The sequence below is a fragment of the Pipistrellus kuhlii genome, unplaced genomic scaffold (assembly GCF_014108245.1).
Source record: "Pipistrellus kuhlii isolate mPipKuh1 unplaced genomic scaffold, mPipKuh1.p scaffold_m20_p_2, whole genome shotgun sequence".
NCBI classification, from domain to species: Eukaryota; Metazoa; Chordata; class Mammalia; order Chiroptera; family Vespertilionidae; genus Pipistrellus; species Pipistrellus kuhlii.
In genome coordinates, this window is record NW_023425515.1 from 187,263,467 (window position 1) to 187,290,819 (window position 27,353).

Consider the following 27,353-nt stretch of genomic DNA (forward strand, 5'->3'; position numbering starts at 1 on the left):
AATGGTCCCAACTTTGGTGCATTCCAGGTAAAGCACCCAGCACCTGTCTGCCAAGTAGGCGTTCGATAAACGGCGGCTGCTACGATGACTGTTATTAATACGCACACATTTTCCATCCACACGCATTCCCCTTCCCTCACGCAACTCTTCCACCACTTTCAGCCACCACCAACTCCCCAGGGTCACCTCCTAGGAGTCTGGGGGTCCAAAGAAGACAGTGTACAGAGAAAAACCTGCACCTCTGGCCCTGGCCACCCCGACTTCCTGGCCCAGGCCCTGGGACCCCTGCAAGCCTGAGGCACAGTTCCCAGGGGAAGTGAACCCGTCTGGACATGGAGGCACGCCTGGCTTCTCCTCCCGTGGCTGGGCCTCACCCCCACGGGGAGTGGCAGCAGGCCTGTGGCTGCCTGTGCCTACCCCAGTCTTGCTGCAGAGCCCGGCCACTGTTAGGTGAACCCCAAAGCCCATCCCCACTACAGAAAGCCGACTCTGAGCCTGGCGGGCGTGGCTCAGTTGTTTAGCGTCAACCAATGAACCAGGAGGTCAAGGTTTGATTCCCAGTCAGGGCACACCCTGGGTTTCGGGCTCAATCCCCAGTATGGAGCATGCAGGAGGAAGCCAATCAATGATTCTCTCATCATCGATGTTTCTCTCTCTCTCTTTCCCTCTTCCTTCCTCTCTGAAATCAATTAAAAAAAAAAAAAAAAGAAAACAGACTCCAAGAGCAGAGTGGTTTGCTCAAGGCTGAGCCACAGTTGGAATGCAGGCCGGCCTGAGTCCAGGCCCACCTTTTCACCCAGTGCGCAGTCCTGCCCTGGACATGGCCCTGAGCTCACAGCAAGGGAGTGGCTGACTCAGCTCCCAGCCCCAGGCAGCACCCACCCGCTCGCTGACTGCGTTGTACTTGATGGCCAGCTCATCGCGCTTGGCACGGCTCTGGGCCAGCAGGTCCTCCACGCGGGACAGCTCCTGCTGCAGCAGCCGGTTCTCCTCCTGCAGCGGCAGCACTGATGCCATCTCTGTGGCCGACAGCAGGGCTGGAGGGGGACAGCAGGCATGTGGTCAGCTTCCAGCCGGGCCCAGGAGGACATCTTGCCCCTCCAGGTGCCCTACCCATCAATGGAGGCAGGAAGATGGGCCAGGACCCAGGAGGAGCCTGGGCAGGAGTGGATGGAGCGCCAGGTCACACAGAGAACAGGAAGTTGGGCAAAGCCACGGGCCTCGGGCTAGACTTGGAGTGGACACAAGTGCAGCTGAAGTGTGGCCCCGGCAGGTCCAGGAGGTGCAGGATGGAGGCTCATTAGGAGTCAGCAGACTAGGCCCCAAGTTCTAGCTCCTTCCTTCTGCCACTACTTCTATTGTCTGGACCTCAGTTTTTCAGATCTGTACAATGGGTGGAGCAGTAACCAGACCCAGGAGAGCAGGTAACATCTGAGACCAGGGCTCAAGAGAGTGGAGGTCAGGTGGTAAGGAAGAGAAGGAGGAAAAAAGGGGAGGCCAGAGGGAAAAGGAACCCCATCCTGTGGGCTCCCTTCCACCTGATGGAACTGGGCGTATGCCATAGGCCTCTCAGCTCTTCCACCCAGGGGGCGGGGGAGGGGGAGGAGGGCTTTCTAAGTCCCCGTCTGTGGCTCCAAGGGCCCCAAGGAGGCTGAGGTTAGACAAGGACCATGGCAGGAACACCAGAAACACCCCCAGGGAGAGCTGGGACTGAGTGTGCCCCTCCCAGAGGCTCAAACTGTATTTGGTGTGAGTCCCACCCGCCAGAAGGAGCAGGGGCCCATCAATCAGCCTTTGGGGGGGGGGGGGGGGGAGGAAGAAGGGAGAGGGACAGTACCACCCCTTGGATTTCTGCAAAGCCCTGAGCTAAGCTGAATTACACACCCTCCTCCCCTTACACTACTCCCCCCACCCCCACCCTTTTTATAATCTCGGCTTCAGCCAGCTCACACCTTCCCTAGGAGAGAATATGGCGTTTGGGGTTTAAGCCTTTGCAGCAAGGAGGGAAAGCTCAGCCCTGTGGGGAACACATGGGGCGAATGACACCTCTAAGCCTCCATTTCCTCATCTGTAAAACGGGTGAACCTCTCCAGGGGGGAGACATGGAGGCTGCGATCGACTATTGAGCAGGGCTGTGAGAGGAGGCAGGATGCGGCAGTGGCTGTGCAGGGAGAGGCAGGAGGTACCTGGGCTCCCGGGCTTGGAGAAGTTTCGGGTGAGAGTCTCCCTGAGGAGGGCAGGCAGGCGGGCGGGCAGACAGTCCTGGGCCGGGTCCTGCACGCTCAGGCTGGCCTCCTGACCCGGCCCCAGGACGCTGCTCTCCAGGGCCTGCGGGGAGAGAGAGGGTCTGAGAGAAACCTGTGGCCTGAGTGGGAAGGAGCAAAGTCCTGTCGCCCAAGATGTGGGTGCCCGGGAGACAGTCAGGAAAGCCTCGAGTGGACAGAAGCCTGGGAGTTAGAATCGCAAAACGGCCCCCTGGAAGGACACGTGCCTCCTGCCGGGAAAGGAGGCGCCTCCAGGGCCAGAGAACCAAACCCCACGGCCAGCTCCAACCCAGACAGGTGAGGATCCCGCGGTGCGTGCCAGCAGGTCACCCTACCCCTGAAATCCAGAGGAGGGACCCCATCCTCCGCAGGGCACTGGGATAAGGGAGCCAGAGCAGCTGAGCCCTGCGCACCCCTCTACCCTGAGCCCAGTCAGGCTGGGAGCTGCAAGCTGGAGCCCCTGTGCACCTCACCACCGCACCTCTCCCTCCACTGGACCCCAAGATGCAGCCACTCCGCACCGGCTCCTTCCAGAGCAACTGGGTGGGGGGAGCACAGCCCTCAGGACCCACCTGGATAACGGTCTCCAGTGCCAGCTGGACCTCCAATGACCCCCCCAGCCCCGAGCTCATGGGGGGAGGCTGCAGGCACCCCTCTCCAGGCCCTGCTCCCAGGCCCCAGACAAGCTCAGTCCACACAGACCACCCCACAGCCAGACTGCAGTGCTGAGCGCTGGGCAGATTAGGCTCTAATCCGTGCCCCCATGTGACCACAGGGTGGGAGGGGCTGAGGGAGGGGGAAGGGAGGGGAGGGGAAAGCAGAAGAGGGGAGAGAAGGGAGGCAGAAGGGAACAGAAGGAAGACTTAGGATATGGAGGGGGAGGGGAGTAGAGAGGGGAAGAGGTGGGGGAGAAAGGAAAGGGAAAGAATGGAGGGGGGGAAGGGAAGGGAAGAGAGGGGAGGGACCATGACTCTCAACACACACACACACACACACACACACACACACACACACTCCCCAAATGCTGGGTCCTAGAGCCCTCCAAGCTCAGGGAGTGGAGTCAGCACCCAGGAGACAGAAAAGGCCAGAGTTTTCCAGTTTTTTAAGAATGTACAATGGGCGCAAAACTAGGTTCAGTTCTGAGTACACAAAGCACGGAGTTCCCTGGCCGGGTGCCTCACTTAGTTTGGGGTCATCTGTACCCCAAAAGGAGGTGGGTTTGATTCCTCCACACGGCACATACCCAGGTTGGCAGTTCAATCTGCAGTCAGGGTGCATGCAGGAGGCAACTGATAGGATGTTTCTTTCTCACATAAATATATATTTCTCTCTCTCTCTCTCTCTCTCTCTCTCTCTCCCTCTCTTTCAAATTAATACAAATATTTTAACACACACACACCACCCCCCATGAGGAATTGTGTATCTCCTTGCTTGCCCACCAGTTCGAAGAAAATAATGCTGAGGTCCCAAGGCCAGAGCCACAAGCTGGGAGGGATCCGGGTCACCTGCCAAATACCCAACAGGGCTCTTCATGGACAAGAAAGAAGTTTCTGTTGTGTTGAGCCTTAGAGACTTCTGGGTTTTACTATCAGCTAGTACTATTTTTTTTTTTTAAATATGTTTAATTGCTTTCAGAGAGGAAGGGGGAGAGGGAGGGAGAAACAGAAACATCCATGATAAGAAAGGATCACTGATGGGCTGCCTCCTGCAGGCCCCACACTGGGGATGGAGTCCGCATGTGCCCTGATTGGGAATCAAACCATGACCTGGGCTCAGCCAGTCATATCGTAATCACTGCACTGTTAAATAGTGGTAAGTGTCTGCTATGGTCTGTGTTATCGTTACTATCATTAGTGTTACTGTCTTCCCAGTACCCGAGCCAGGACCTTGTGCCTGGCACACGGTAGAGCATCAGCCATGTTTTTGCAGGTCTAGAGGCCAGAGTAGCCACAAAATCCCTCAAGGATGACCCAGGAGTTTCAAGCATACCAGCAGCTCTTGCCCACTTATCCCTTTTTTATTCTCCGGTTGCTGGCTAGAAACTATAACAAAAATACCTGTGCCCAGCCGGGACCTGTTTGGCTCAGTGGATAGAGCGTCGGCCTGCGGACTGAAATGTCCCGGGTTCGATTCCGGTCAAGGGCATGTACCTTGGTTGCGGGCACATCCCCAGTGGGGGGTGTGCAAGAGGCAGCTGATCGATGATTCTCTCTCATCGATGTTTCTAACTCTCTATCCCTCTCTCTTCCTCTCTGTGAAAAATCAATAAAAAATATTTAAAAAAAAAAAATGCCTGTGCCCAGAACTCTGCATCTGGACTTTATGTTTTAACAATCTTGGCAGCCCTGCGATGTGAACTGTTCTACCCACTTTGCAGCTGACAACACGAAGGCTCAGTGAGGGGAGTGAAGTAACTTGCTCAAAGTCACCCACCCACTAAAGCTGAAGCCACCAGACAACGTAAGACCCAGATATGCCAGGAGGGAGAAGGGGGGAGGGGGAGGGTGAAAGATCAACCAGAGAACTTGTGTGCATGCATATAAGCGTAACCAATGGACACAGACAACAGGGGGGTGAGGGCATGAGCGGGGGAAGTGGGGGGCAATGGAGGAATAAGGACACATATTGATTAATACCTTAATCAATAAAGAAAATAACTTTTTAAAAAAAAGCTTAATGGGGGGGGGGGGAGGTAGACCCAGGTATGCCTGGTTCCAAAGTTTTATTTTTTTATTTTTATTTTTAAAATATATTTTATTGATTTTTCACAGAGGAAGAGAGAGGGATAGAGAGTTAGAAACATTGATGAGAGAGAATCATCGATCAGCTGCCTCTTGCACACCCCCCACTGGGGATGTGCCTGCAACCAAGGTACATGCCCTTGACCGGAATCGAACCTGGGACCTTTCAGTCCGCAGGCCGACGCTCTACCACTGAGCCAAACTGGTTTTGGCGGTTCCAAAGTTTTAAACAAAAGCTAACCATGGCTTCCATGTGTAGAGCTTACTGTGTGCCAGGCCCCACCCTAGGTCAGCGGTCGGCAAACTGCGGCTCGAGAGCCATGGCTTGTTTGCCACTGCTGACTAATGAGCTTGCCGACCACTGCCCTAGGTCTCTGGTGTGTGTTAAAAAAAAGCCATCTCGCCCTAGCTGGTTTGGCTCAGAGATAGTGTCAGCCTGCAGACTTAAGAGTCCTGGGTTCAATTCCAATCAAGGGTATGTACCTTGGTTGCAGGCTCCTCCCTGGCCTGGGCCCTGGTTAGGCTCATGCAGGAGGCAACCGATCGATGTGTCCCTCTCACATAGATATTTCTATCTTCCCCTCTTTCTAAAAATCAATGGGAAAATATCCTCGGGTGAGGATTCAAAAACAACCCACCTCTTGCTCGGACTGCTAAGACGGCTCCTCAGAGGTCTCCCTGCCTGCTGTCTCGTCCCCTACCTCAGTCTATTCCTACACAATCAAGATCGGCTCCCTCTTCTGTTCAACCCTCACCCCATAAGCTCCCCATCCAACTGCCTCCTAACACATTCAAATAAACCTCAAAGTGCTGCCACAGCAAGCAAGGCTGCCCCATCTGGCCCAGGCCCCCTCTCCCGTATCATCTCCTTCCCTCTCCCGCTGCTTGTCCTGCCTACCCCAGCCCTGCTGGCCTTCTTGATGCTCAAACACACCAGGCAGTCTCCTACCTCAGGGCCTTTGCACTGCCACTTTCACTGATTGGAATGCTCTTCCCCCTGCCTTTCATGGCTGACTTCTGCTTGTCATCCAAATCTTGGCTCAAACATGTCACCTCTGCCTGGCTGGTGTGGCTCAACGGTTGAGTGTCCACCTATGAACCAGGAGGTCGCTGTTCCGTGTGCCCTAACCAGGCTGCAAGCTCGATCCCCATTAGGGGACATGCAGGAGGCAGCCTATCCATGATTCTCTCTCATTGATGTTCCTATCTCTTTCTCTCTCTCTCTAAAATTAATAAAAATATATTTTTTTAAAAGAAACAATACCCATGGGCTTTAGCAAGATCACACTGGGCAAGTCTTGGCCACAGGTGATGTTGCCCCAGCCTGGGATCTGGCAAAGACCTTCAGTGAACACATATCCAACACCCGCTGCATCCCGGGAATTCAGGGCAAAAACCAGGCAGTGCCCCCTCCTCCCCCAAGGAATCCTGGGTGGGACGGGTGCCTAGTGTTTAGGAGGGATGCCCATCCCCAGGGCTTGAGAGAGACCCCCAAGATCTAGGGGTTCTGACTCCCCAAGTCTTTCCTGAACCCGGCTCCTGACTGAGGAGCCCGGTCTACCTTTAACCTCTGGTCTACTCCCCGTTTATTTATTAAGCAACTGCTGTGAGCTCCGCTAAGAAAAAGAGGAAATCTCAGAGGAGAACCGACAGGAGGTATTCACATGGGACCTCCCTGAGACAAGTCCTGGCTTATGGGAGCCGGGGAGCCTGGCCACCCCAGGGCCCCCCGGACCCTGAGCTCGAGGGTTTGCATGAAAACCACGAGGGAGCCCGTTCCAAATGCCAACCGCAGAGACTGGCACGGGGAAACCCCAGGAGTGGAGGGCCCACATCCCTGCCCAGGCCGTGTGGTCTCGGACAGCTCAGTGGACCGCTCTAGGCCTCAGTTTCCTCATCCCTGAGATGGAGCCACGTTCGCCGCGCAGGGCTGCGCTGCCGGTGAGGGGACATCCCACGCCGCGCCCGCTGGGTGCGGTGACCGTTGGGAAGGGTCTCCTACCGCAGCTCTGCCCCGAGGAGCGAGGAGAAGCCCGGAGCGGAGGGGCGCCCGCAGGCCGCCGCGCCCGGGCAGGCCCGGCCTCCTCCCGCCCGCCCGGTCCGCGCGCCCCGGGCAGGGCCGGCGCAGGACGCGGCAGGATGTCCGCACGGCCTTGGCGCGCTCTCGGGCCGCCCGGCTGGCGGCGGCTGGTGCAGCGAGCGCGCCCCGAGCGCCCCGGGACCGGGACGCGGCTCCCGCCCGCCCGTGCGCGCGCCCGCCTTCCCGCCCTCCGCCCTCCGCGCGCCGCCGCCGCGCCCGCGGCCCCGCGGCCCCGCCCACGCGCCGCCGCCTCCACTCGCGCCGCGCACCCCGCGTGCCCGCCCACGACTCCGGCCCGCGGGAGCGCGCGCAGGCCGGTCCTACCTTCGCGCGCCGCCGCCGCCGCCGCGGAGTCCGAACGGGTCCTGCCGGGCGGGGCCGGGGCGGGGCCGGGGGTGGGGCCTGGTCCCGCCCCGCCCCCCGGGGCCTGGAGTCCCGGGGACCGAGGGCGCGCCAGAGGGCGGGGGGGGGGGGGGGGGGGGGTGGGGATGGAGGGGGCGCGGCCGGCTGGCACCGGGGTCTGTCTGTGGAGCGTTTCCTTGGGACAGGCACTTGTGGAGGGCTCTTCATCGATCGCATTTACTGCTTCCCACAACCCAGCAAACTGGGATTATTAGCTCTTTTGCATAAAAGGGAAACCGAAGATTAAGCAAGCGGAGCAGTGTCCCGGAGCTGCAAGGTGGCAGAGCAGAATGGGAACCCACAGCCACCTGCCTAGGCCCACTGCCAAGGCCTCGGCTCCTGCTTCCGGACCTTAAAAGCCTTAAACTAAGCTCTGGCCTCAACCAATCGCCCAAGCAACCTGAGGGAGCATTCCCGCCCGCCCCCTTCGGAGCCCAGTGTAGCAATACTGAGGCTTCAATAGCTTGACCTGCAGGGAGAATGTCTTTGCTTTCCTGATTGTCCAGCAACCTTGGCTTCAGTTTGTTTATCTGTGAAATGGTGGAACCCCATCTGCTGCCTCTTCCTTCTTACAAATTCATGTGCCAACTGGAATGGGATAAAACCAACGGGAAACCTTGCTTTAGAGCAGTGTGTTCCCAAAGTGTGGTACGCGTACCCCCAGGGATACTGGAAGAGTTTGGTGGGGGTAGTACGTATTGCACTGGAGTTTGGTGGGGATATGCACTGCACCGTGTTTAGCTGCGCCTAATTCTACGTTCTCATGAGTACGAGGGGTACTCAGCGTTACGAAAATTATAGAAGGCGTACACATATGTCAAAAGTTTGGGAAACACTGCTTTAGAGGACTGAACAGTGATGTCGTTTCTATCTGTAACAAAACATTAGGCTCTACTTGCCTACGTCTGTTCTTGAAGGCAAATCACCCATTTCAAACATGTAGGCTGGTCTGCAGCTCCCTGGCTGAGGGAGGGCTGTGCTTTGTTTGAAAACGGAAGTTGAATTTTATGATTTTGTATTGGGAAAACAGTGAATAGCCAGAAAGAACAGCAGCAGACCTGTGGCTGGTGGTTCTGTCTTTCCCCGTTGGGGGGCGACCAGGAGTTTACCTTTGTCGAAGAGGAGCCTGCTTTTTACATGAGAAACCGTATTAGGGGCTCCCAATGGGCCCTTGGGGCTCTGTGACCTAGGGATGGCCCAGAAGGCTGTGGCCTGGGCCAGGGCAGGGAGAGCTATTCGTCAGGGAGGTTTGGTTCAACCCCTGGGACTTGGAGTACGGAGAGGGGCGAGGTTAGGAGGAGAAGGGCACAGTTTCCCTGAGGTGCCTCCCAGAGGCTAGGGAGGGCTGACTGGCCTCTGCCCAGGTGCCCCAGCCTGGCCCAGGTCTGTGTGACCCTGTCTGGTTCCCCTCACCTGCTGTGTCCCTACCCAGGCCCTAATGGGCTCATGACCTCACCAGTCCGCTTCTGACCCTGCCTGTCCCTGCAGGGCCCTCATTCCAGTGTTCTTCATCGCACAGGAACCCATCCTTGGCCCTCCCTCCAGAACACCTGCCTGATGCCTGGGCCTAGGGGGCCCTCTGTCAGGCCTCCCTTGGTGAACAGTCCCTGCACCTCACAGGCAGCCTGTGCTGGCTGGTACCACACTGCTGCTGCTTCCTCTTATATTTTCTCACTCCGTCCTCATCCCTCTGAACATTTCTGCAAAGCAGGACCTACACTACTGAAACTACATAGCCAGGCAAAGCGGGTTCTAGGATTATTTCCATTTTACAGGTTAGGAGACTGAGACTCAGAGAGGTGCAGTCACTTGCCCAGGGACACACAGCAGGAGTTTCAGGGGTTTTTAAGCCATATCTTTCCTATAATCACATGAGATTTTTGGGCAGCACACACAACTCCTTCCTCCTTGGCCCTCCTACCTCCAGAGCCCAAGGAGGCTCCTGCTGGGAGGCAGGTACTGTCACCAGCCTCCTCCTCGGAGGTCTCTGGCTCCCTTTTCAATGGCGATGCTGGGGGCTGGGTCCCCTGTTGTGCTGACTCAGTGCTTCAGCTCAGCCAGCCTTACGGTCATTTGAATCCCCAGGACTGTTGCCCACATCACCCTGTCCCATAACCAGGTGGTGCCCAGTCCAGGGACCCCCCACCCCCAGACCAACTACCAGAAGGGAGGTGTGACAGGTGCTCACCTGCTCACCGCAGAAGCAGAAGATTCTAAATCTGCAACTCAGGTAGCTGGGAAACAAGTGACAGAGTTACTCCCCCAGAGCCTGCCCAATCCGGGTGCTAAGCTGGGTTGGACTCTGTCCACCACCAGCAAAAGCACATTAACCAGGAGGCTTAGAGTTCAGGCGTTCCGGTTAACTGGATTTGCAGATCTTTTATTTATTTCAGAGAGAGAGACCAAAGCCCAGAACCCAAGTGCTTACCTTGGATGGGCTGTACTGCTAATGAAGGGATCCCCCAAGGTCTAAACTTCCTCCGTCTCAGCTTCCAAGCATTTAGAAAGATGGGAAGTGATGGGAAATAGACAAAGCTTTCTCCTCCTGAGAATCCACTGATGCCATTTCCTTATCCTTAGTCATCAGGCACGAGAACCCTCAATTCTGCTCTTCTTTGTGCTCCCTATACTGAGTGGTTAGTTCCATAATAAGAAATAAAAACTATGTCGTTTTTACAGAACCCTCAGGAAGAGTGCCATGGCCTTTTTGAATTTTATTTTTTGGCCTCTGTATGCCTGTATGCCCTTAGTATTTAGGGAGATGCTTCCATAGGGAGGTCACGGTGGGGCAGGCACCCTCCCCTGTTCAAAGCAAGGCGACCAGAATGTCCCAGGATGGCAAAAAGGTTATACTCTTATAGATGCATGGGAAAGAAGTGACTGGTTGCCTTAGATCCGTGGTCGGCAAACTCATTAGTCAACAGAGCCAAATATCAACAGTACAACGAATGAAATTTCTTTTGAGAGCCAAATCTTTTAAACTTAAACTTCTTCTAATGCCACTTCTTCAAAATAGACTCCCCCAGGCCGTGGTATTTTGTGGAAGAGCCACACTCAAGGGGCCAAAGAGCCGCCATGTGGCTTGTGAGCCACAGTTTGCCGGCCACAGTCTTAGGGCAACAGAGTCCAATTCTCTCACTTTGGCCAACCTAAGACCTGGCCCAGACTTCACATCTGTACACGTGATCGAGGGGTAGCGGTGGTTGTGAGCTGGTCGTAGCATCCTGGATGGACGGTTTAGGGACCGTGCCCCCAAAAAACAGGTTTGTCTTTGACATACATTGACAGAAGTAAAAATATTTATTTTTTATCTTAGAAAACTGGCCCCACAAAATGGCCAATACTTTTTTCAGTTCACCTTGACCCTTCAAAAGAGAAATCTTTTCATTAAGAGGTAAAAAGTATGTTGATAAAAGCAATTTTAGAGATGTGCTCAGATAAAATTATTTTGTATAAACCAGCAATACAGGCAACCCTAAAGTTCAGTCTGAGCTCTCTGTCATGTACAGTCCATGAAGGAGAAAAGAAAGAGGTTGTCTGCAAACAAGGCCCCTATGAAACCAAGAAAACTCCAGTCCACCAGGAACTGCACCGTGAGCCTGTGAACCCCGAGTCGCCAGGAAGGCTGAACCCCACATCTGAGAGCAGCTTACACCTTCCTGCCCAAACAGTTCCACCTGGCTTCGGGTGCCTGCCCCGGCCCTGCACCGCCCGCCCCGGCCCTGCACCGCCCGCTGGCCTGGCAGACTGGAAACCAGGCCCCGGGCTGAGATGAACGCTGCCGCCTGCAGCTCAGAGCGGCACCTGCGGCCACAGTGAGGAATGTGTTCAGAGGCCCGTCCGGGGCACTCTGCAGGAACGGTTCCTTTTGCAAAGGTAACAAGTTAGTGCAGATCAGCCTATGAGCAAAGCAAATACTAACAATTTTAGAAAGCTGGTTAACGCTCCCAGTTTTCCTTCTGATTGTCTGTTCAAGCTGCAGCCTCTAACCTGCTGGAAGCCAGAGGAAGCCCTCCCCGGAAGGAGCCTTGCTGGAAGTGGCTACAGCCAGCGGGAGTGCAGAAAGCTCCCCTGCGCACAGGGATCCATCCCGAGGCACCGGTCATCCCCGGAAGGGCTCATCTGAATCCAGGCAGCACACTGAACCCCTTCTTTTGCTTTTGGGGGCTTGTGTTTATTACAGGTCACTGTGTGGAAGCAGTAGTCTCAGTCTCTCTCATGTCAGAGGACAGACAGGGATAAGGATCTTGGAGCTTGTCTTCTCGTGTTCTGGCTGCACAATTAAGTCCCAGGAAACAGTGTGACATGGAGACAATTTACTGCCCAACATGCCCAGTCTGTCAAGAGAGGCAGGCAAGGAAGAGGAGCGAGTCACGCTCCAAACAGACTGGCCAGGGAGTGCTTCGCCTTCCTTCCTTCGGCCCAGATGAGGCAGCTCTGTCCCAGAAGCTGTGTGAGGACGAAGAGTTGTACTCAGATCAGAACTGGACCCAGTCTGTGCCTGGCTGAGTCTGGCTGGAAGTTGCCCTGTGAAGGGAAGACAGGGAGGGGTGAGAGGGTTTAGACATTTGAAACTACAAAGCAGATAAAAGGTGGCTTCTCTCTGGAAAAAGGGAGTTCCATCAATAAGTTGCCATATTTCTGCAAAATCTTCTCAAGAAGTCAGCTCTGCCCTAGCCGGTTTGGTTTGGTGGATAGAGCGTCAGCCTGCAGACTCAAGGGTCTCAGGTTCGATTCCAGTCAAGGGCATGTACCTTGGTTTCAGGCACATCCCCAGTAGGGGGTGTCAGGAGACAGCTGATCAATGTTTCTGACTATCTCTCTCTCCCTTCCTCTCTGTAAAAAAAATCAATTAAAAAAAAAAAATATATATATATATATATATATATATATATATATATTTTTTTTTTTTTTTTTTTAAAGAGTCAGCTCTGAATATTCTAGAGCAGAGGTCAGTAAACTATAGCTCAGGGACCAAATCTACCTCCCCCCTACTTTACAAATAAAGTTTTATTGGTACATAGCCATTCATTTACTAGTACATATTGTCTGTGGCTGCCTTTGAGCCGGAAGAGCAGAGCTGAGTAGTTGGAACAGAGACAATATGGCCTGCAAAGTCTAAACTCTTTGCTATCTGGTCCTTCATAGAAAATGTGTGCTGACTCCTGTCCTAGAGCCTGTGCAGTAGGGTTTTAGCATCTTTTCACCCCGACCCCAGGTAGAGGCCTGAAATGTTATGGGGTCAGAGAGGCATAAGGATGGGCCTCAGGGGTCCCAGAAGAGGCCACGGCTAGAAGCCAGGCTAATTCTCAGTGCGGAGCTCTGGGAGGGCTGGGAGGGCTGGGCCGGGAGGGAGGAAGGAGGTGTTGGGACCAAGCCAAGCGCTTGATGAGGGAGCTCCAGGCCACTCAGCAGAGGAGAGCAACGAAAAGCCTTCCTGAAGAGAAATGTGCCACCCACGTGGGTGCTCTGGGACTCTGTCGCACCAGAGAATGGGACTCTCCTCACCCTGTGGATTTTGCAAAGTCTCCCCAGATGTCGGCAGTGGCAGGCGTGGGCTGCGGCCAGGACACAGTGGCGCCTCCTGTTGATGTCCCCAAGTCCGATGGGTAGGGAGAGAAGAGAAGGAGACAGGAGTCAGAGATCTTTTTGGTTGTCTCAGTGACCCTGAAATCAGTCTCATAATTCCAAGTGGCTGAGAAAGACACACACAGAGACATGCTTTTGGGCAACTAAACATCAAGTTGCCACATTTCTACCATCTTCTCATGAGCCCTTGAGGGCTCCTGGAGAAAAAGCAGAAAGGCACATTCCAGGTGGAGGGGAGGGGTGCCAGTGAGGACGGGTCACACACCATCTGTCACACATATCTGAAGTTGACCCTGTTTTTTAACAGTTTATATTGAAAATCTGTTTAAGTTGGAGTATCGGCCTGTGTATTGGAGGGTCATGGGTTCAATTCCCAGTTAGCACGTACCTGGTTGCAGGTTCGATCCCCATGGGTGCATGTGGGAATGAATCAATTGATGTGTCTCTCTCACATCAATGTTTCTCTCTCCCCCTCCCCTTCCACTCTCTAGAAATCAATGGAAAAAATATCCTCACTCCTCGGGTGAGTATTAAAAAAAAAAAAAAAAAAAAAAAGTACCATCTCCTGCCCTGGCTTCTTTAATGGAAAATGTCCACTCAAACTGCTGGATTATCTTCACATAAAGCCCTCAGTCCAGTGCCGGGATCATCCAGCTGACAATTTTGTGTCAGACATGTGCCAACTCCTGAGAGCTAAACTGATCAGGGGTCGGGAGAGCATCCAGAAAAGGCATCACAGAAGCTGCTGTTTGGGCACCTCTTTGCGAGGTAGGGGGCACTATGGGGCCTCAGGGACTGCTTTTGTGCGTTTTAGGCACCTCCCCGGACAGTGCTGCCAACTGTCCCTGTGCCTGCCATCCTCTGCCTTCCCACCCATTTGTTATTTCTAATCTGCTCTGCGCTGAGACCAGATAACAACGGTTTAATTTTATAGTTCACCGCGTGCTTAACGTCCCTTATCTCCTGGGAACCTCACCACAGGGCCTGGGGGAGACACGCCAGGACCAGCTGTGTGGCTTTACCCAGACCACTAACTCTCAGTTCCTTCTGTCTGAAATGGAGACAGAACAGGACTGCCTATGATTAAATAAGGTAATTTACATGGAATGCTGAGGACAGGCCCAGCACAGTGACAGTAATAACATTAGTAAAATGGGGCTAACAAATGTGAGCACTTACCATGTTCATAAGGGCTATCTGTGGACTTCACATTGATCCCTATAAGAGACCTATGTTGTAGGTATCATTACTACCCCATCCTACCGATGAGAAGGCTGAGGCACAGAGAATGGCAGTTTTCTGAATATCACACTCCTGATAAGCTAGAATTTGAACGCAGCAAGTCTGGTTTTGGAGCATACAGTAAATGCTCACTATCAGCTAGACATGACTCTTATACTCCAACACCATTTAGTTTGTAGATGCTAATTGCCTTTTGTTCACATCAGCACATAAACCCTGGAGAGCGGGGACTTGGTGTTATCCTCACAGTATCCCCAGGGCCTAACATGCTACCTGGCACACAGCAGGTTTTTCATATTACCTGCTACAAGTGCACCGGCACCGAGCGAAAGTGGCTCTCAGACCTTAGTGCTCATACAAACAACATTAAGAACACAGGCAGGTGGTGCTGTGACCTCACGGAGACCCAAGCTGAAAGAATAATTCCTGGGGCAGGGCAGGGGGCTCACTGCCTGCTGCTCCCGCCACTTCCCTGGACTGGCGTGTCCCCACAGGGCTGAAGTCTGAAGCCTGACCTCCAGATAGGGAAGCCAATGTCCACGAGCCTGAGATGGAAAGAAAGCAGGCTTCCTGCCTGCATCTTGCCTCCAGCTGGTGAGCGGTGTGTGGAGAAAGTGGGCTGGTAGCAATCACCCAGCCTGGGGCCGGCCAGGGCATCAGGCTGGGCTGGGAGGCAGGGCAGGGAGGCCAGCACTAGGTACTAACTTCTGGAATTCCGGGGTCTCTAGAAGGCATTCCTTACATCCTGGCACAAGCACCACACAGCTTCCTGGGGAACTGCCTCTCACTTCTCAGCACCCTGATGGCCTTTCTCCAAACGAAATGTCCCATTTTATTTCTCACCACTCACCTTGGCCTTCCTGTGCTGCATTGCATCCACCTCCCTCAGTACACCAGGTGTCTAAAAGCCTGAGCCTTTTCAGCTCTTCTCTCTCAATGGAGACCCAGTGTCCCCTGCCCCAATCTCCTTCCTTCAGGGCCCGCTCAATGTGACCTCTTTCGTGAAGCCACCATGCATCTCGAGGGCTGGCAGCGAGTCTGGTCTCCAGTCTCTAGCCTGTGGCTCCTGTCTCCTACTAGCTCTCAGTGCCCTATGAGCACAGACTATGTCTCCAACACCCACTCACTCAATACCCACTGACCAGCCTCTGAGAACCAGGGACCACGTGATGCCTTCACAAATGAGTTGAAGTCCCTGCCCATCAGGGAATGACAGACAAGACACCCTAAGAGTAAGTGGTGGGAATCAGGGGAACAGAGGAACCCTATACCCAGTGTGGGCAGGACCAGCTCTGCTGTGCGCACCTTCCTGTTGGTCACAAACAGCTAAATGACAGACCAATGAGTGAAGGAAGGAAAACCAGCTGCCAGCAGGGAGAGGAACCCACAGGCACAGAGTTAGCAGCACGTACAATCACCCCCAAGCACTGACCTGAACTGGGAGCAACTGCTGGCTGGGCGAGGGACCCCTCTACAGACAACTGCTCCCCAGGGGGAGGGATGAGGGTGGAGGGCTTCGCCCCTGGGGGAGGGGGCAGCAGGCTCAGTCCTCCTGTGCTGGCAGGCCGTGCTCGGGGAGTCCCGGCTGCTCCTTCCTTCTTCTTCATGTTCTAAAGAGAGGAGGGAAATGTGAACCCGTCAGTTCTGCTGGAGCCCCACTGCTATCAGAAAACCCCACAAGGAGGGCCTATGTGACCCCAGTCCCCAAATGTGTAAAACCGACAGACAGATGGTCAAGACCCGTCCAGCACTTCCATTGTTACGAGATGTATTCAACGCCTCAAATTCTAAAGTTATCACAAACACATTTAATTTTAACACCTGAAATTATTAATCATCAGGAAAGGCAAAATCAAACCTACCATGATACACAATTACGTACCCATCCGAATGGCTAAAACATAGAACATAACTGCTGACAAGGGCAAGGAGCACTACCCTGTTTCCCCGAAAATAAGACAGTGTCTTATATTAATTTTTGCTCCCAAAGATGTGCTAGGTCTTATTTTCAGGGGATCTTATTTTTCCATGAAGAAGAATGCGGTACACATTTATTGTTAAATGAAAATAAAGGAAATTTATTACCTGTATATGATACGGTAGTACGGTAGCTGTCAACACAAACCAGACAAACTGAATCCTACAGTATCAAGAATTTACTCTATTTATTCAATGACAATTATGTCATCATCTTCTGGAACATCATCATAACAATCCAATTCCTGAATTTCCTGGTGAATTTCTTGTGACTCCATTTCTTTCAGAATCAGTGGACCAAATCTCTCATGTTTAGCAATAGCATTCTGAGACAGAGCCTAGGGGGGGGCCTTACTTTCGGAGGGACGCCTTATATTTCACTCAGAAGGAATACTGTAAGTAGGTCTTATTTTCGGAGGATGTCTTATTTTCGGGGAAACGTGGTAGTACACTGCCCTGGCTGGTGTGGCTCAGTTGATTGCTGGTTCGATTCCCGGTCAGGGCACATGCCTGCATTGCAGGCTTGATCTCAGGTAGGGGGCATGCAGGAGGCAGCTGATCAATGTTTCTCTCTTTCTTTAAAAATCAATAAAAATATTAAAAAATAAAAAAAGAGCACTCATACACTGCTGGTGGGAGTGTCAGGTGGGTAAATGTCTTTGAAAAACTGTAGAAAGCTGGGCATCTGAAGTGATGTCCCTGCACAGACCCAATAGAAATGCCCACATCTGTGCACCCAGAGACATGCACTGGAACATTCTTAGCAGCACTACTTGTAATCGCCCCAAACTGGAAGCTACCCAAATGTCCACCATCAGTTAAATGGGTAAGTCAGTGGATGCATTCTCACAATGGGATATGCCACCACAGTGAGAATGATTCATGCAATAGTGTGGAGGCCTCGAAAATACCACATTAGTAAAAGAAAGAAGGTGTACACAATAGAGTACAGAGTGTATGATTCAATTAATGAAAGTTGAAAACAAAATTCAGGGTATTCGGTCAGGTAGTGGTTACTCGAGGTAGGCAGTTACTAGGAAGAGCAGGAGAGGGGCGTACAGGGTGCTGAGAACCTGCTTCTTGGTCTGGAGGCGGGTCTGTGTGGGTAAATTCCGGTTTTAAAAATCTGCTGAGCTCTGCACTTTTCTGTTTGAGTATCATACTTCAATAAAACATTAAAAAAAGCAAAAACCTGAGCACCAAGTGTGAGCCAGAAATCTGGAGAGGTTACAAAGATGAGGGCCACCTGGATCCCTACTTGTAAGGAAAGCAGCAGTTTAATCAAAAGCTACGACCACGGCCCCAAGTCAAAAGCCCTCAGAGCTCAGTGCGAGTCCAGCGAGGCTGGCGTTTCTATTATAGCTCTAGGACCCTGGGCAAGTCCTGCAGCCTCTCCAAGCCTCCGTTCCCTCGCCTGTAAAAGGAGAGAATATTTAATTCGAATGAGAAAGTGCCTGAAAACACTACCTGGCACACAGCTGCTCAGTAAATGTTAGTTTCCTCCCAGCCAGAGAAAGAATCACATCCCAACCAGTCACTGCATTTTCTCTTAAGGGCCAGATAACGCCAAGGTCCCAAATCAGCACTAGCACGAAGCAGAAGAGAGGAGAAAGAGACAGTGAGTCAAGAGGAAGAGCAGTATTTTAGGGTTACAAAGTTTCTTCAAAATCAAATCCGTTTGGTCCTTGGTTCCCCCAAATTATTTCAGCTCCACCCTCACAGTCGATCAAGGCAACCTAGCCAGTCCAATAGCAACTAACAGGGAAAAGCCAGCTCAGGGCCAAGACACAGGGAGCCAGGACCACGCCACCAGCAGAAGGTGGCCACGACTCCCTGTGCCCATCTTGATGTCTTCCTGCCCTCAGCACCCCCAAAGCTTCCTTCCTCACGGTGTTAAGGCCAAAACGCAGCTTGAAATGGGCACAGTGACCCCCAGTGTAACAGCCAGAACAAAATCCCCAGCTCTGGCAACGAGTGACGGATATTCCTTCTCAACTCAAAGGCTTTGCACACGCTGTTCCCTCCTCTGGGGTCACCCTTTGACCCTTCTTCCCTTCTTTATAGGTCACTTCTTCCAGGAAGCCTTCCATGACTCACGTAACTCTGGGCTACATACACACCTTCCTCTAGGAACTCATGGCACTGAGGACACCCCTAGGTCACAGAACCCTCCAGCCATGTTGTAATCACATCTTGACTTGCCCATCTCAACTCGAGAGGACAGCAGAGCCCTCTCTTTCACCCCCATGTAGTAACTGGCACAATGAGCATCTGCTGGACTGACAGGGCTGAACTGTGAGAGAGGGATGGGCTCTGGACTGGGCACAGTGTGATGGCCACACGTATCATCTGATCGTGGCCAATACAGCCACGCAGGGGTGGGACTCACCGCAATGTTGAGCTTGATGGTCTGGCCTTCCTTGAAGCCTAGGTCCAATTTGGGGCCTTGGTCTGGGTTCTGGGCTTGTTTTGCAAATTCAAATTGCTGTTTCACCCACCTGGGGGAGGAAGACACAGGTGAGGAAAGGACCAGCTGCCCTGCAGCCACACTCACTTCACTACCACCTGCCAGCAGCCCAGGACGAGGCTTTTATCCCAGCAGGCAGAGGAACGCAGGCTGGGGAGTGAGGCCTGAATTCAAATCCCGCCTGAGAAGCCTAAGTAGTTGCATGCGTATCACTTTCCACATCAGCAAAATGGGTTGAACAGTCTATGTCTTAAAGCCCGTTACAAGAATTCAATGAGATCACTTATGTAGAGCATCCTAACGCTGGTCTTCAGTCAACCTGAGAACGTGGCCCTCTACCCCCAGCACTTGGCCTGCGAACTAAGATAAGGACTCCACTGCTGCCCCCACCCCAAGGCTCATAAAGCATCACAAAGGTCTTTCATAAAACACCCATCCATAGCCACCTGGGGCAAGGGCCCCAGCACATGGAAGAGCCAGAGAGGCCTCCTGGTGAGCAGCCACACGTTCCCCACTGGCTGGAAGCCAGAGGTGGAGGCCTGCGGATGGCAGGAAGCAGTCTTCCCTGCCCTGCCTTTGAGCTTCAGAAAGGACCACCAGGGAATCCAAGCATCAGTTATATCAGAGCCACAGGCCCAGAAAAGCCACAGGAACCTGACAAGGACTCTGGCTGCTCAGGGGCTTATAAGGAAAGAAAGGTGACCCCCTCAAAGTCTGGGCAGCAGAATGAGGTGGCAGAGATGGGCCTGAGGAGAAGGACATGACTTCACAGCGGAGAGGAGGCCTGGAAGGATGCAGAGAAGCCAGCTGCCCGGAAGTGAGCTATCTGGAAGACCAATCACACACCCGCCTGCGGACCCTAACCTGGGAATCACTGTGTCCAGGGAGAGAAGGGAGGAGGATAAGCACGTGGGTCCCGAACCACTCACTTGAAATGGTCCTGCAATGCCACGTTGAAGTCAAAGGCATCACCTCGGTCCCCAAAGCCAAGTCCGATGAACGCCCGTCGTCCTGGAGGACAACACACGATCAGTCCCACGTGGAGGCAGAGAAACCTTCCTCAGAGGAGGAAACACCGACCCGCACGTACCATTTTCATCTTCGACGCGGATGACGAAGTACCTGCTGGAATCTGTCACGCTCTCCACGGCTGTGCCAGGAAACTGGTCCACGGGGGCCTGAGCAAAGAGCTCCCCTGCAAGACAAGCGAGGGTGAGCCCCGAGCCCACTCCAGCCTGATGTTCCCATCATCCTATGGGGCCTTTCTCCTGTGAGGCACACGGCAAACTTACTCTGGGATTCAAATCAAATCCGTTCTGGCTGAAGGGAGACCCAGAAATATAACTAAGGAAAGGTTTAAGTCAGATGCGACTTAGTTTTAATATTTTTCATTTAACCATTCCATCTGGCCACCCATTCCACCTGTCTTACACATGTACATTACCTGCCTGCACCCCGAGGGCCCTGGTACAGGTATACCACGCCTTCAGAAAAGACCTGGTACCTGAGGCAGGTCTGTAGAGGACCGGGGAACCCAGTGGAAAGCAGGGAGAAAGTTCTGGCACCACAGGAGAATCTGAAGCAGGCCGATTTAGTCTCAGAGACAGAGCAAGAGGGACTGGTTGTGAAATGCAGCCCCGTGTCAACCTCAGCTCTACAGGGTGCGTGCAACACCCACTTCCGTGAGCATCTTTTCCCCGTGTGCTGATCTTTGTTGGGGCTTTAAATATTTAGCCAAATATTTTCGACTGAAACCTGTGGTTCAGAGGTGACCAATCAAGGGTGAGCTGAAGCAATCTGTGGCCTAGAGTCCGAGGCTTCCTGTTAATTTCTCTGCCCCACCTGTTAGGTACCTGGACATCCGGGACTCACCTTGATGTCTTCAATCGGGAGGGAGCAGTGGTTCTCAATCAGGGATGGTTTTACTCCCCCTCCCCCCAAGGGACACCTGGCAATGTCTGGAGACATTTTTGGTTGTCACAACTTGGGGGGTAGGGATACTACTGACAATTAGTTGGTAGAGACCAGGGATGTTGCTAAATATCTTAAATTTCACTTAACAGCCCATAACACTCGTCTGGCCCCAAATGCCACCAGTGCTGAGGCTGAGAATCCTTGGTCTAGAGTGACTGGAAAGCGAGAGTCAAACATGACCCAGTGGGCACGACTCCAAGCTAAGAGCATCCTGGGTGAGGCTCAGTCCTGAGCAGTGGTGTGCGTCAGTTTCCAAGGGAACAGGTGTTGCATTCCCTTGTGACACCACCTGGCACATCCCAGCAAGTCTCACAGCCAAAGTTCTCTGGCCTCGCCATGGCAGCTGTCTCTTCTAACTCCTCTGCAGACAACACTCCCCCAGTCAACCCCATGCTCCAGAACAAATCAATGCTTTGGGTCGCCTTGCAGTTCACAAGCAATTGGATGGGTTTCCAACAACCTGGTGAAGGAGGAACTAATGTGATCCCTAATTCGGCAAAAAGGAGGCCGAGGCACCAGAGATCATGTGACTCGCCCAAGGCCCCACAGCTCAGACGCAAATGACAGTTTGGAGAATTCATTTGCTTCTTTATTTTTGCACTTTATATCACCACACGAAGAAAAAATTCTACATATTAGAAAAACAGGTGACCGAACATCGAGGCACCTGACTGAGCAGGCACTGTGCCCGATCCCTGCTCTGGGGGCTGGGCTATTCCAGGCCATTCTGTCCTCCACAGCCCACCCAGAGGCACTGGTGGCACAGGGTTTCCGGAGAGATTTCCCCAAAGTGACACCTGCCAGCTGACCCCAATGCCGGCCACCCTTGCTCGGCCTCTCCCCACAGAAAGAGCTAAGGAGGCAGGTCAGCTCTTTCAGTTAACGGGCGTGGTTGGTCTGGGAGTCACCATTCAGTCGATAAACACAGATGGCCACCTCAAGGCAACCTCTGGGCGTTCCCATTTGGGACCAACCTGTAGGTCTCCTCTCCTTGGGCTCCAAAATTAGTATTTTTAAAGGACCCCTCCCAAAAGAACAGATGCTTGGCAAGAAATGCCCCCTTTAATACTTGGGGTCAGTGGCTACTACAACTAAAGGTGGGGGAATGGAGGAGGCTTAATTAACGGTGCACTCGGGTCTTCCATTTCCAGGACAGGTTCCCATGACCCCCGAGAGGCCTCAGCAGGCCTGGGCTGCCTCTCCCTTTGCAGCGTGGGAGGCTGGCACCTCAACCCCGAGCAGGCCTCCCGCGCCTTTACCTGAGGTCCTGTCCTCCAGCTTGATGTAGGCCACCTGCCCTTTGGCAGTGATCCGCAGCCGGCCACTCCATGACGGCTGGTCCAGCTGCCACTCCGCAGCCCTAAGGGGACAAAAGCCATTGAGCCTCTGCTGGAGGCTCTCGTCCATCACTCCAGTGCCAGGGGTGGGGATGAGAAGGGCATGTGGGCTGCTTGCTCTAGACCAGGTGTTGGCAAATTTGCTCTAGAAAGTGCCACACAATCTCTGTCACAACTACTCTGCCAGTTAGCAGGGAGAGCAGTTGTACCCAGTACATGAGCGTACTGGAGCTCTACGGTAGTAACCAGATGGCCTGAGTGTGGCTGTATTTCAGGGAAATTTTGTTAACACTGAAATCTGAATTTCATATCATTTATAATGTTCACATCATGAAAGTCTTCTTTAAAAACTCCCCCCACCATTTAAAAGTGGAAAAACCGTTCTTAACTTGCGAGCCACACAAAAACACAGTGGGTCTCAGGTTGCTGACCCTGGTTCTAGATTAGAAAGACTTTCCCGGAGGTAGGACTTCCAGTTTTCTTTCTATGGAGGAAGCAGCTGCTGGGACCTGTTTGTTTAGGACATTGCTAGGCAGTGGTGGTCAGAGTGACCGTTTGGGATCACTGAGACCAACTTGGAGGAAAAGTAGAGAGGGGAGCGATCATTAGTAGAGAGAAGAAAATATACACATGGGAAAAGTGAATGGATGTTGAAGAAACATTCTCAAAGGCATCCTAGACAGAAAGAAACCCAGGGTGAGGCTCGAACCATGAACCAGGAGGTCCCGGTTCCATCCCTGCTCAGGGCACAGGCCAGGGTTGCCAGCTCCTACCCCAGTAGCAGGCGTGCAGGAGGCAGCTGATCAATGACTCTCTCACCACTGACGTTTCCATCTCTCCCTTTCCCTTCCTATCTCTAAAATAAAATTAAAAATTAAAAAAGAAACCCAGGACCTATCGCAATGGCCTCTTTTGGCTCTTTTAAAGCAGTAAGAAGCAACTCCGTAACACCCCCACATAGCAAGAGCCTTGGGTGTTTTCACGACGCTTTCCGTGGAAGTCCCTGCTCTCCGTGGAAGTCCCTAAGTGTGGCCAGACACACCATAACTGTGGCCGCGGGTTGTCTGGAAGACCACACAAATGCAGACTCTATTCACAAGTCAGCAGACTCCGTTTCGGTTCCTCTTTCTGGGGCAGAAGGCCTTAGATTCAGGCTAAACAGAGCTCTGAAGCTGAAGGGCAAGGGCCAGACAGTTTCCTCTGTCAAACCAGCCAGCCCTGACACGTGGTATCCTCGCTTCCCGGGGGTCCAAGAAGGGCCAAACCCATTTTACTGAAGGGGAACAGGGGTCCACGACCATCCCTGGTTTGGCGGCCCAGGTCCAGCTTTGATGACAGAAAGCAAATGGGTTTTTGGTGCTACTACTGTTGCTTTCATACAATTTTAAAAAATTACATCACGGATGTAGTCGGTGTTCAATAAGACATCTGTTCCCTGTGAAATCATGGGCTGTGAGCCTGTATTAACACAATCGGAAATGAACAAGAAGCCAGATCTGTCGACACCCCAACATTCTTGTGGTGCGGGCCAATCCCGGTCTCTGCATTTCCAAATAACTTGAACAAACACTGCCTTTCAAGAGCCACCCACTCCACCCCACCACCACCCCACCCGCCCAGGGGCACAAAACAGCCATCGGCCAGGCTGTCTGTACCAGGTACGTCCTTTTTTTTCTTTTCATAGGGTTCGTCTTCCTCTGATAGGCAACACATACACATGGTAACACGATGCCAACAGGACGGAAAGGTATACAGGGCGAGGAAGTCCCTTCGGCTCCCCAACCCCACCCGCTCCGCTTCCGTGGGACAGATCCTTCCAGACACCCTACGTGTCCCAGTACATGTGTGTTTACTCGTCTCGGGAACATTTCGTCAGAGAAGTGCAGATGGGTTCCTCCCAGCTGCCCAGGCGGTGGGAAGGCGAGAAGTTCGGGCGAAGGGCGCTGGGCGGGGAGGGGGTCCCTGGCTTCCGCCGCCATCAGCTCCCAGCTCCCTGCCCCTCCGGGATTTCCGCCGGTGAGAGGGCCCCTCCCCCCTGGAGGCTGGTCAAGGATCCCTCCAAGGCCATCAGTTGGCTTTGAAAGAGAAAGCTTGGTGACACCACCATCGCCGACCTGGAAGCCATCGGGTCCCAAGCGCGAGACGAGGCTTTAACGCCCTCCCCGCCACGGGGAGCCGGTGCCTCCCTGCTGTGCCCACCGGCCGGGGCCGCCGCAGCATCACCTCAACATCCCCCCTCGCCCCTCCACCGGCCGGGGCCATCCCCCGCGCCCACAATGGGCGTGTCGGGCGCAAGGAATGGGGGTAAAGTCAGGGTTAGCATGGCCCGGCGGCGGCGGTCACCTGTAGCCACGGTTGGTGGCCCTCGGCGGGATGCGGTAGACATGGACCTCCGGCTTGACACACAGAACCGACTCGTACTCGCCCTCCTCCATCTCGTTGCCCACCGCCCGCCAGACTTCCGGCTCCTTCCAGCCCGGGGGCCGGAAGCGGCGAGACTCTATGACCCGGGTCGGGCTAGAGTGGCGGCTCGCGGGCCTCAGCGCCTCCAGCGCCCGCGCGCCCCCTGCTGGAAGCCCTGGTTTAAGACACACGGCGGACCCAGGAGTTGGTTGGATGAGAACCAGGGTTCTCCGGGGACTTCCCTCTCCCACAAGGCTTCATGGGCCTCAGAGAAATCGTCAATACTGACTTCACCGCCGTGGTCTGGTTGTGGGTCATTCCTATCCCCTGGACACTTACATCTGGGACCCAGTTGCCTGAGATTCAAAGCTGTGGCTATTTACACAGCTCACCCTGAAGACTCTCTCTTGCAACCTTTGCCTCCTCCTCCTGAGAAATGCATACCTGACAGAGTGAGATGCCCCTACCCGGACATCCTTATCCTAACTCATGTGCTAGGGCTTTTTGTGGCCTAGACCCAACAAAGAGTTGTTTTCAAAGAAGCAAAGTTTAGTAACATAAGTGTGAAACTGAATAAAGAAATCCCATTTAAGCCCTACTGGCGTGGCTCAGTGGTTTGAGTGTTGACCTATGAACCTGGAGGTCATGGTTCGATTCCCGGTCAGGGCACATGCCTGGGTTGTGGGCTCCATCCCCAGTGTGGGGTGTGCAGGAGGCAGCAGATCAATGATTCTCTCTCTTCATTGATGTTTCTCTCTCTCTCTCTCTCTTTCTCTCTCTCTTCCTCTTCCTTCCTCTCTGAAATCAATCAACATTTTTTTAAAAAGAGACCCCATTTAAAGTGGAGCCAGGCCAGGACCGGTTTGGCTCAATGGATAGAGCATCGGCTTGGGGACTGAAGGGTCCCGGGTTCGATTCCAGTCAAGGGCATGTACCTTGGTTGCGGGCATATCCCCAGTAGGGGGGGTGCAAGAGGCAGCTGATCGATGACTCTCTCTCATCGATGTTTCTAACTCTCTATCTCTCTCCCTTCCTCTCTGTATAAAATCAATAAAATATATTTAAAAAAAAATAAAATAAAATAAATAAAAAAAAATAAAGTGGAGCCAGGATGTATATGGTAAATGGGAATGCAGCTCTTCCCATGCCCCATCTCCCCCTCCCACCCTGTGGGGATATAGTGAGGCCATCTGTAAGTGGGAGCCTGGCCAGTCCTGGGTCTAAGAAAAGCTGGAGAGCCCTGACGGGTTTGGCTCAGTGGCTAGAGTGTCGGCTTGCAGACTAAAGGGTCCCCTTGATTCCTGTCAAGGGCAGTACCTTGGTTTCGGGCACATCCTCAGTAGAGGGGTGTGCAGGAGGCAGCTGATCAATGTTTCTAACTCTCTATCCCTCTCCCTTCCTCTCTGTAAAAAAATCAATAAAATACATTTTTTAAAAAGAGAGGCGGGAGAAATGGCCTCTTAGATGTGAGCCTGGATTGTGAATAGCTAGTGTTTTGCTCTTACACAGTTTGCATGTAGGCACTTCCCCCTCCCCCACTTGCCCTGTTTTGCTTTGTTTTCTGTACTCCAGCGTTTCCCAAACTTCTCTCATGATGAGAATCACCTGGTGGAGTTGTTAAAATACAGATTCCTGAATCCCAACTAAGAAGTGCTAAACTGGAATTTTGGGGAACATATAGGTAAAATTGTATACCTAACTAGTGAACTCCACCAGGTGATTCTCATCCTGAGAGAAGTTTGGGAAACTCTGTTATTCCATACAGCCTTGCACTGGGAAAGTCTGGGTTGCAGTAAACAATAGCACCAGCCTGGCTGCCCCAGGTGTGGCCCATCCCCGAGCCAAATGGGACTTGATGGAAAACTTCACCCATGGCAGCTGCCACTGGTGTGGTGGAAAATTTCATGGGTCGGCCACGGTGCGCATGTAAGTCCTAATATACCCATGTCTCTCACAGCCAGTCCTCTGGGTTCTGTGTTTAGAATTCACAATGTGCTGAGGTTTTCTCGGACCTTAGCCCTTTGCTTAACAAGAGGCCAGGAGAACTAGCTTTCATGCACTACCATTCCACTTCAGTCATACAACCTAACAGGAAGAAACTAGCTTGCATTCCCAACAAGGACCTCTCCGACCCCAGAAGGGGAAGGAGGGTTTTTCCCTGCCCCAGCCAATGGGAACTCTTGAAATTCAGTCTCTGAGAAGCAATCACCACCCTGAAGTTTCACTTTCCTCCAATGACTTTCCTTCAAAGCACCCTTTCCCAATTTCCTCCTTTTTCTCTGGAAACTAAGGTTCCTCTAAGGTTCCTCTCTCTCTCTCTCTCTCTCTCTCTCTCTCTCTCTCTCTCTCTCTCTCATTATATATATTTTTTAATTGATTTCAGAAGGGAGAGGGAAAGATAGAAACATAAATGATGAGAGAGAATCATTGATCAGCTGCCTCCTGCACACCCCCTACTGGGGACCGAGCCTGCAACCTGGGCATGTGCCCTTGATTGGAATTGAACTGAGGACCCTTCAGTCCATAGGCAACGCTCTATCCACTGAGCCAAGCCGGCTAGGGCTTGGGCTTCTCCCTCTCTCTCTCTCTCTCTCCCCCCCTCTCTCTCTCCCTCTCTCTCTCCCCCCCCCCCCTCTCTCTCTCTCTCTTTAAATATATTTTTATTGACCTCCTGTTTCATGGGTCAATGCTCAACCGCTGAACCACGCTGGCCAGGCAATAATTGCTATTTTCCATTTTCTTTGGTAACAGTCATCCCGGAGAGCGTGAAGTTAACCTCTCTTTAGGTGAATTGACTTAACCTCTAAATTTCAGCTCCGCTCATTACCCTGATTCTCCACAGCGGAGAGACATTGAGCAATGACCCAGAAGATGAGA

The 27,353-nt window shown here is 53.0% G+C and overlaps 2 protein-coding genes across 10 annotated transcripts in view; both read right to left on the minus strand.

The window, feature by feature from the left end:
* The window catches only part of CROCC (ciliary rootlet coiled-coil, rootletin), a 34,708-nt gene extending 31,670 nt beyond the window's left edge, over positions 1 to 3,038 (minus strand). For 2 of the 7 annotated variants that reach the window (XM_045585159.1, XM_036444961.2), the window contains exons 1-3: positions 2,837 to 3,029; positions 2,187 to 2,328; positions 883 to 1,037 (exon numbers count right to left, since the gene is read on the minus strand). In XM_045585159.1, coding sequence (XP_045441115.1) covers positions 883 to 1,037; positions 2,187 to 2,328; positions 2,837 to 2,896 — 357 coding nt within the window. In that variant the 5' untranslated portion in view covers positions 2,897 to 3,029. Of the gene's footprint in view, positions 1 to 882; positions 1,038 to 2,186; positions 2,329 to 2,836 lie in introns of all 7 variants that reach the window. The other 5 variants (XM_045585160.1, XM_045585157.1, XM_045585158.1 and 2 more) reach the window with 5 other exon arrangements.
* Positions 3,039 to 10,768: 7,730 nt separating this feature from the next.
* On the minus strand, positions 10,769 to 24,574 carry NECAP2 (NECAP endocytosis associated 2). 3 transcript variants are annotated; one of them, XM_036445782.2, is made up of 8 exons: positions 24,417 to 24,574; positions 21,996 to 22,096; positions 19,853 to 19,957; positions 19,692 to 19,773; positions 18,685 to 18,793; positions 15,751 to 15,928; positions 12,996 to 13,071; positions 10,769 to 12,014 (listed from the first exon to the last, which is right to left on the minus strand). In XM_036445782.2, exons 1-8 carry the CDS (start codon positions 24,506 to 24,508, stop codon positions 11,966 to 11,968), a joined length of 792 nt encoding a protein of 263 aa, XP_036301675.1. In that variant the 5' UTR covers positions 24,509 to 24,574; the 3' UTR covers positions 10,769 to 11,965. The 3 variants fall into 3 exon arrangements, with proteins under 3 accessions (XP_036301675.1, XP_036301674.1, XP_036301676.1); XM_036445781.2 differs by having other exon boundaries at positions 12,996 to 13,074; XM_036445783.2 differs by lacking the exon at positions 12,996 to 13,071.
* Between the last annotated feature and the right edge of the window lie 2,779 nt (positions 24,575 to 27,353).

What these genes read in the sequence shown, in the direction of transcription:
- NECAP2 (XM_036445783.2), bottom strand. Translation starts at nt 24,508, where the DNA reads ATGGAGGAGGGCGAGTACGAGTCGGTTCTGTGTGTCAAGCCGGAGGTC. An exon ending in CCATCAAGCTCAACATTGCG is followed by an intron (nt 15,929 to 18,684) that starts GTGAGTCCCACC and finishes TCCTCTCTTTAG; the next exon opens with AACATGAAGAAGAAGGAAGG. An exon ending in AGCAGTTGCTCCCAGTTCAG is followed by an intron (nt 12,015 to 15,750) that starts GTCAGTGCTTGG and finishes TTCCCTTCACAG; the next exon opens with GGCAACTTCCAGCCAGACTC.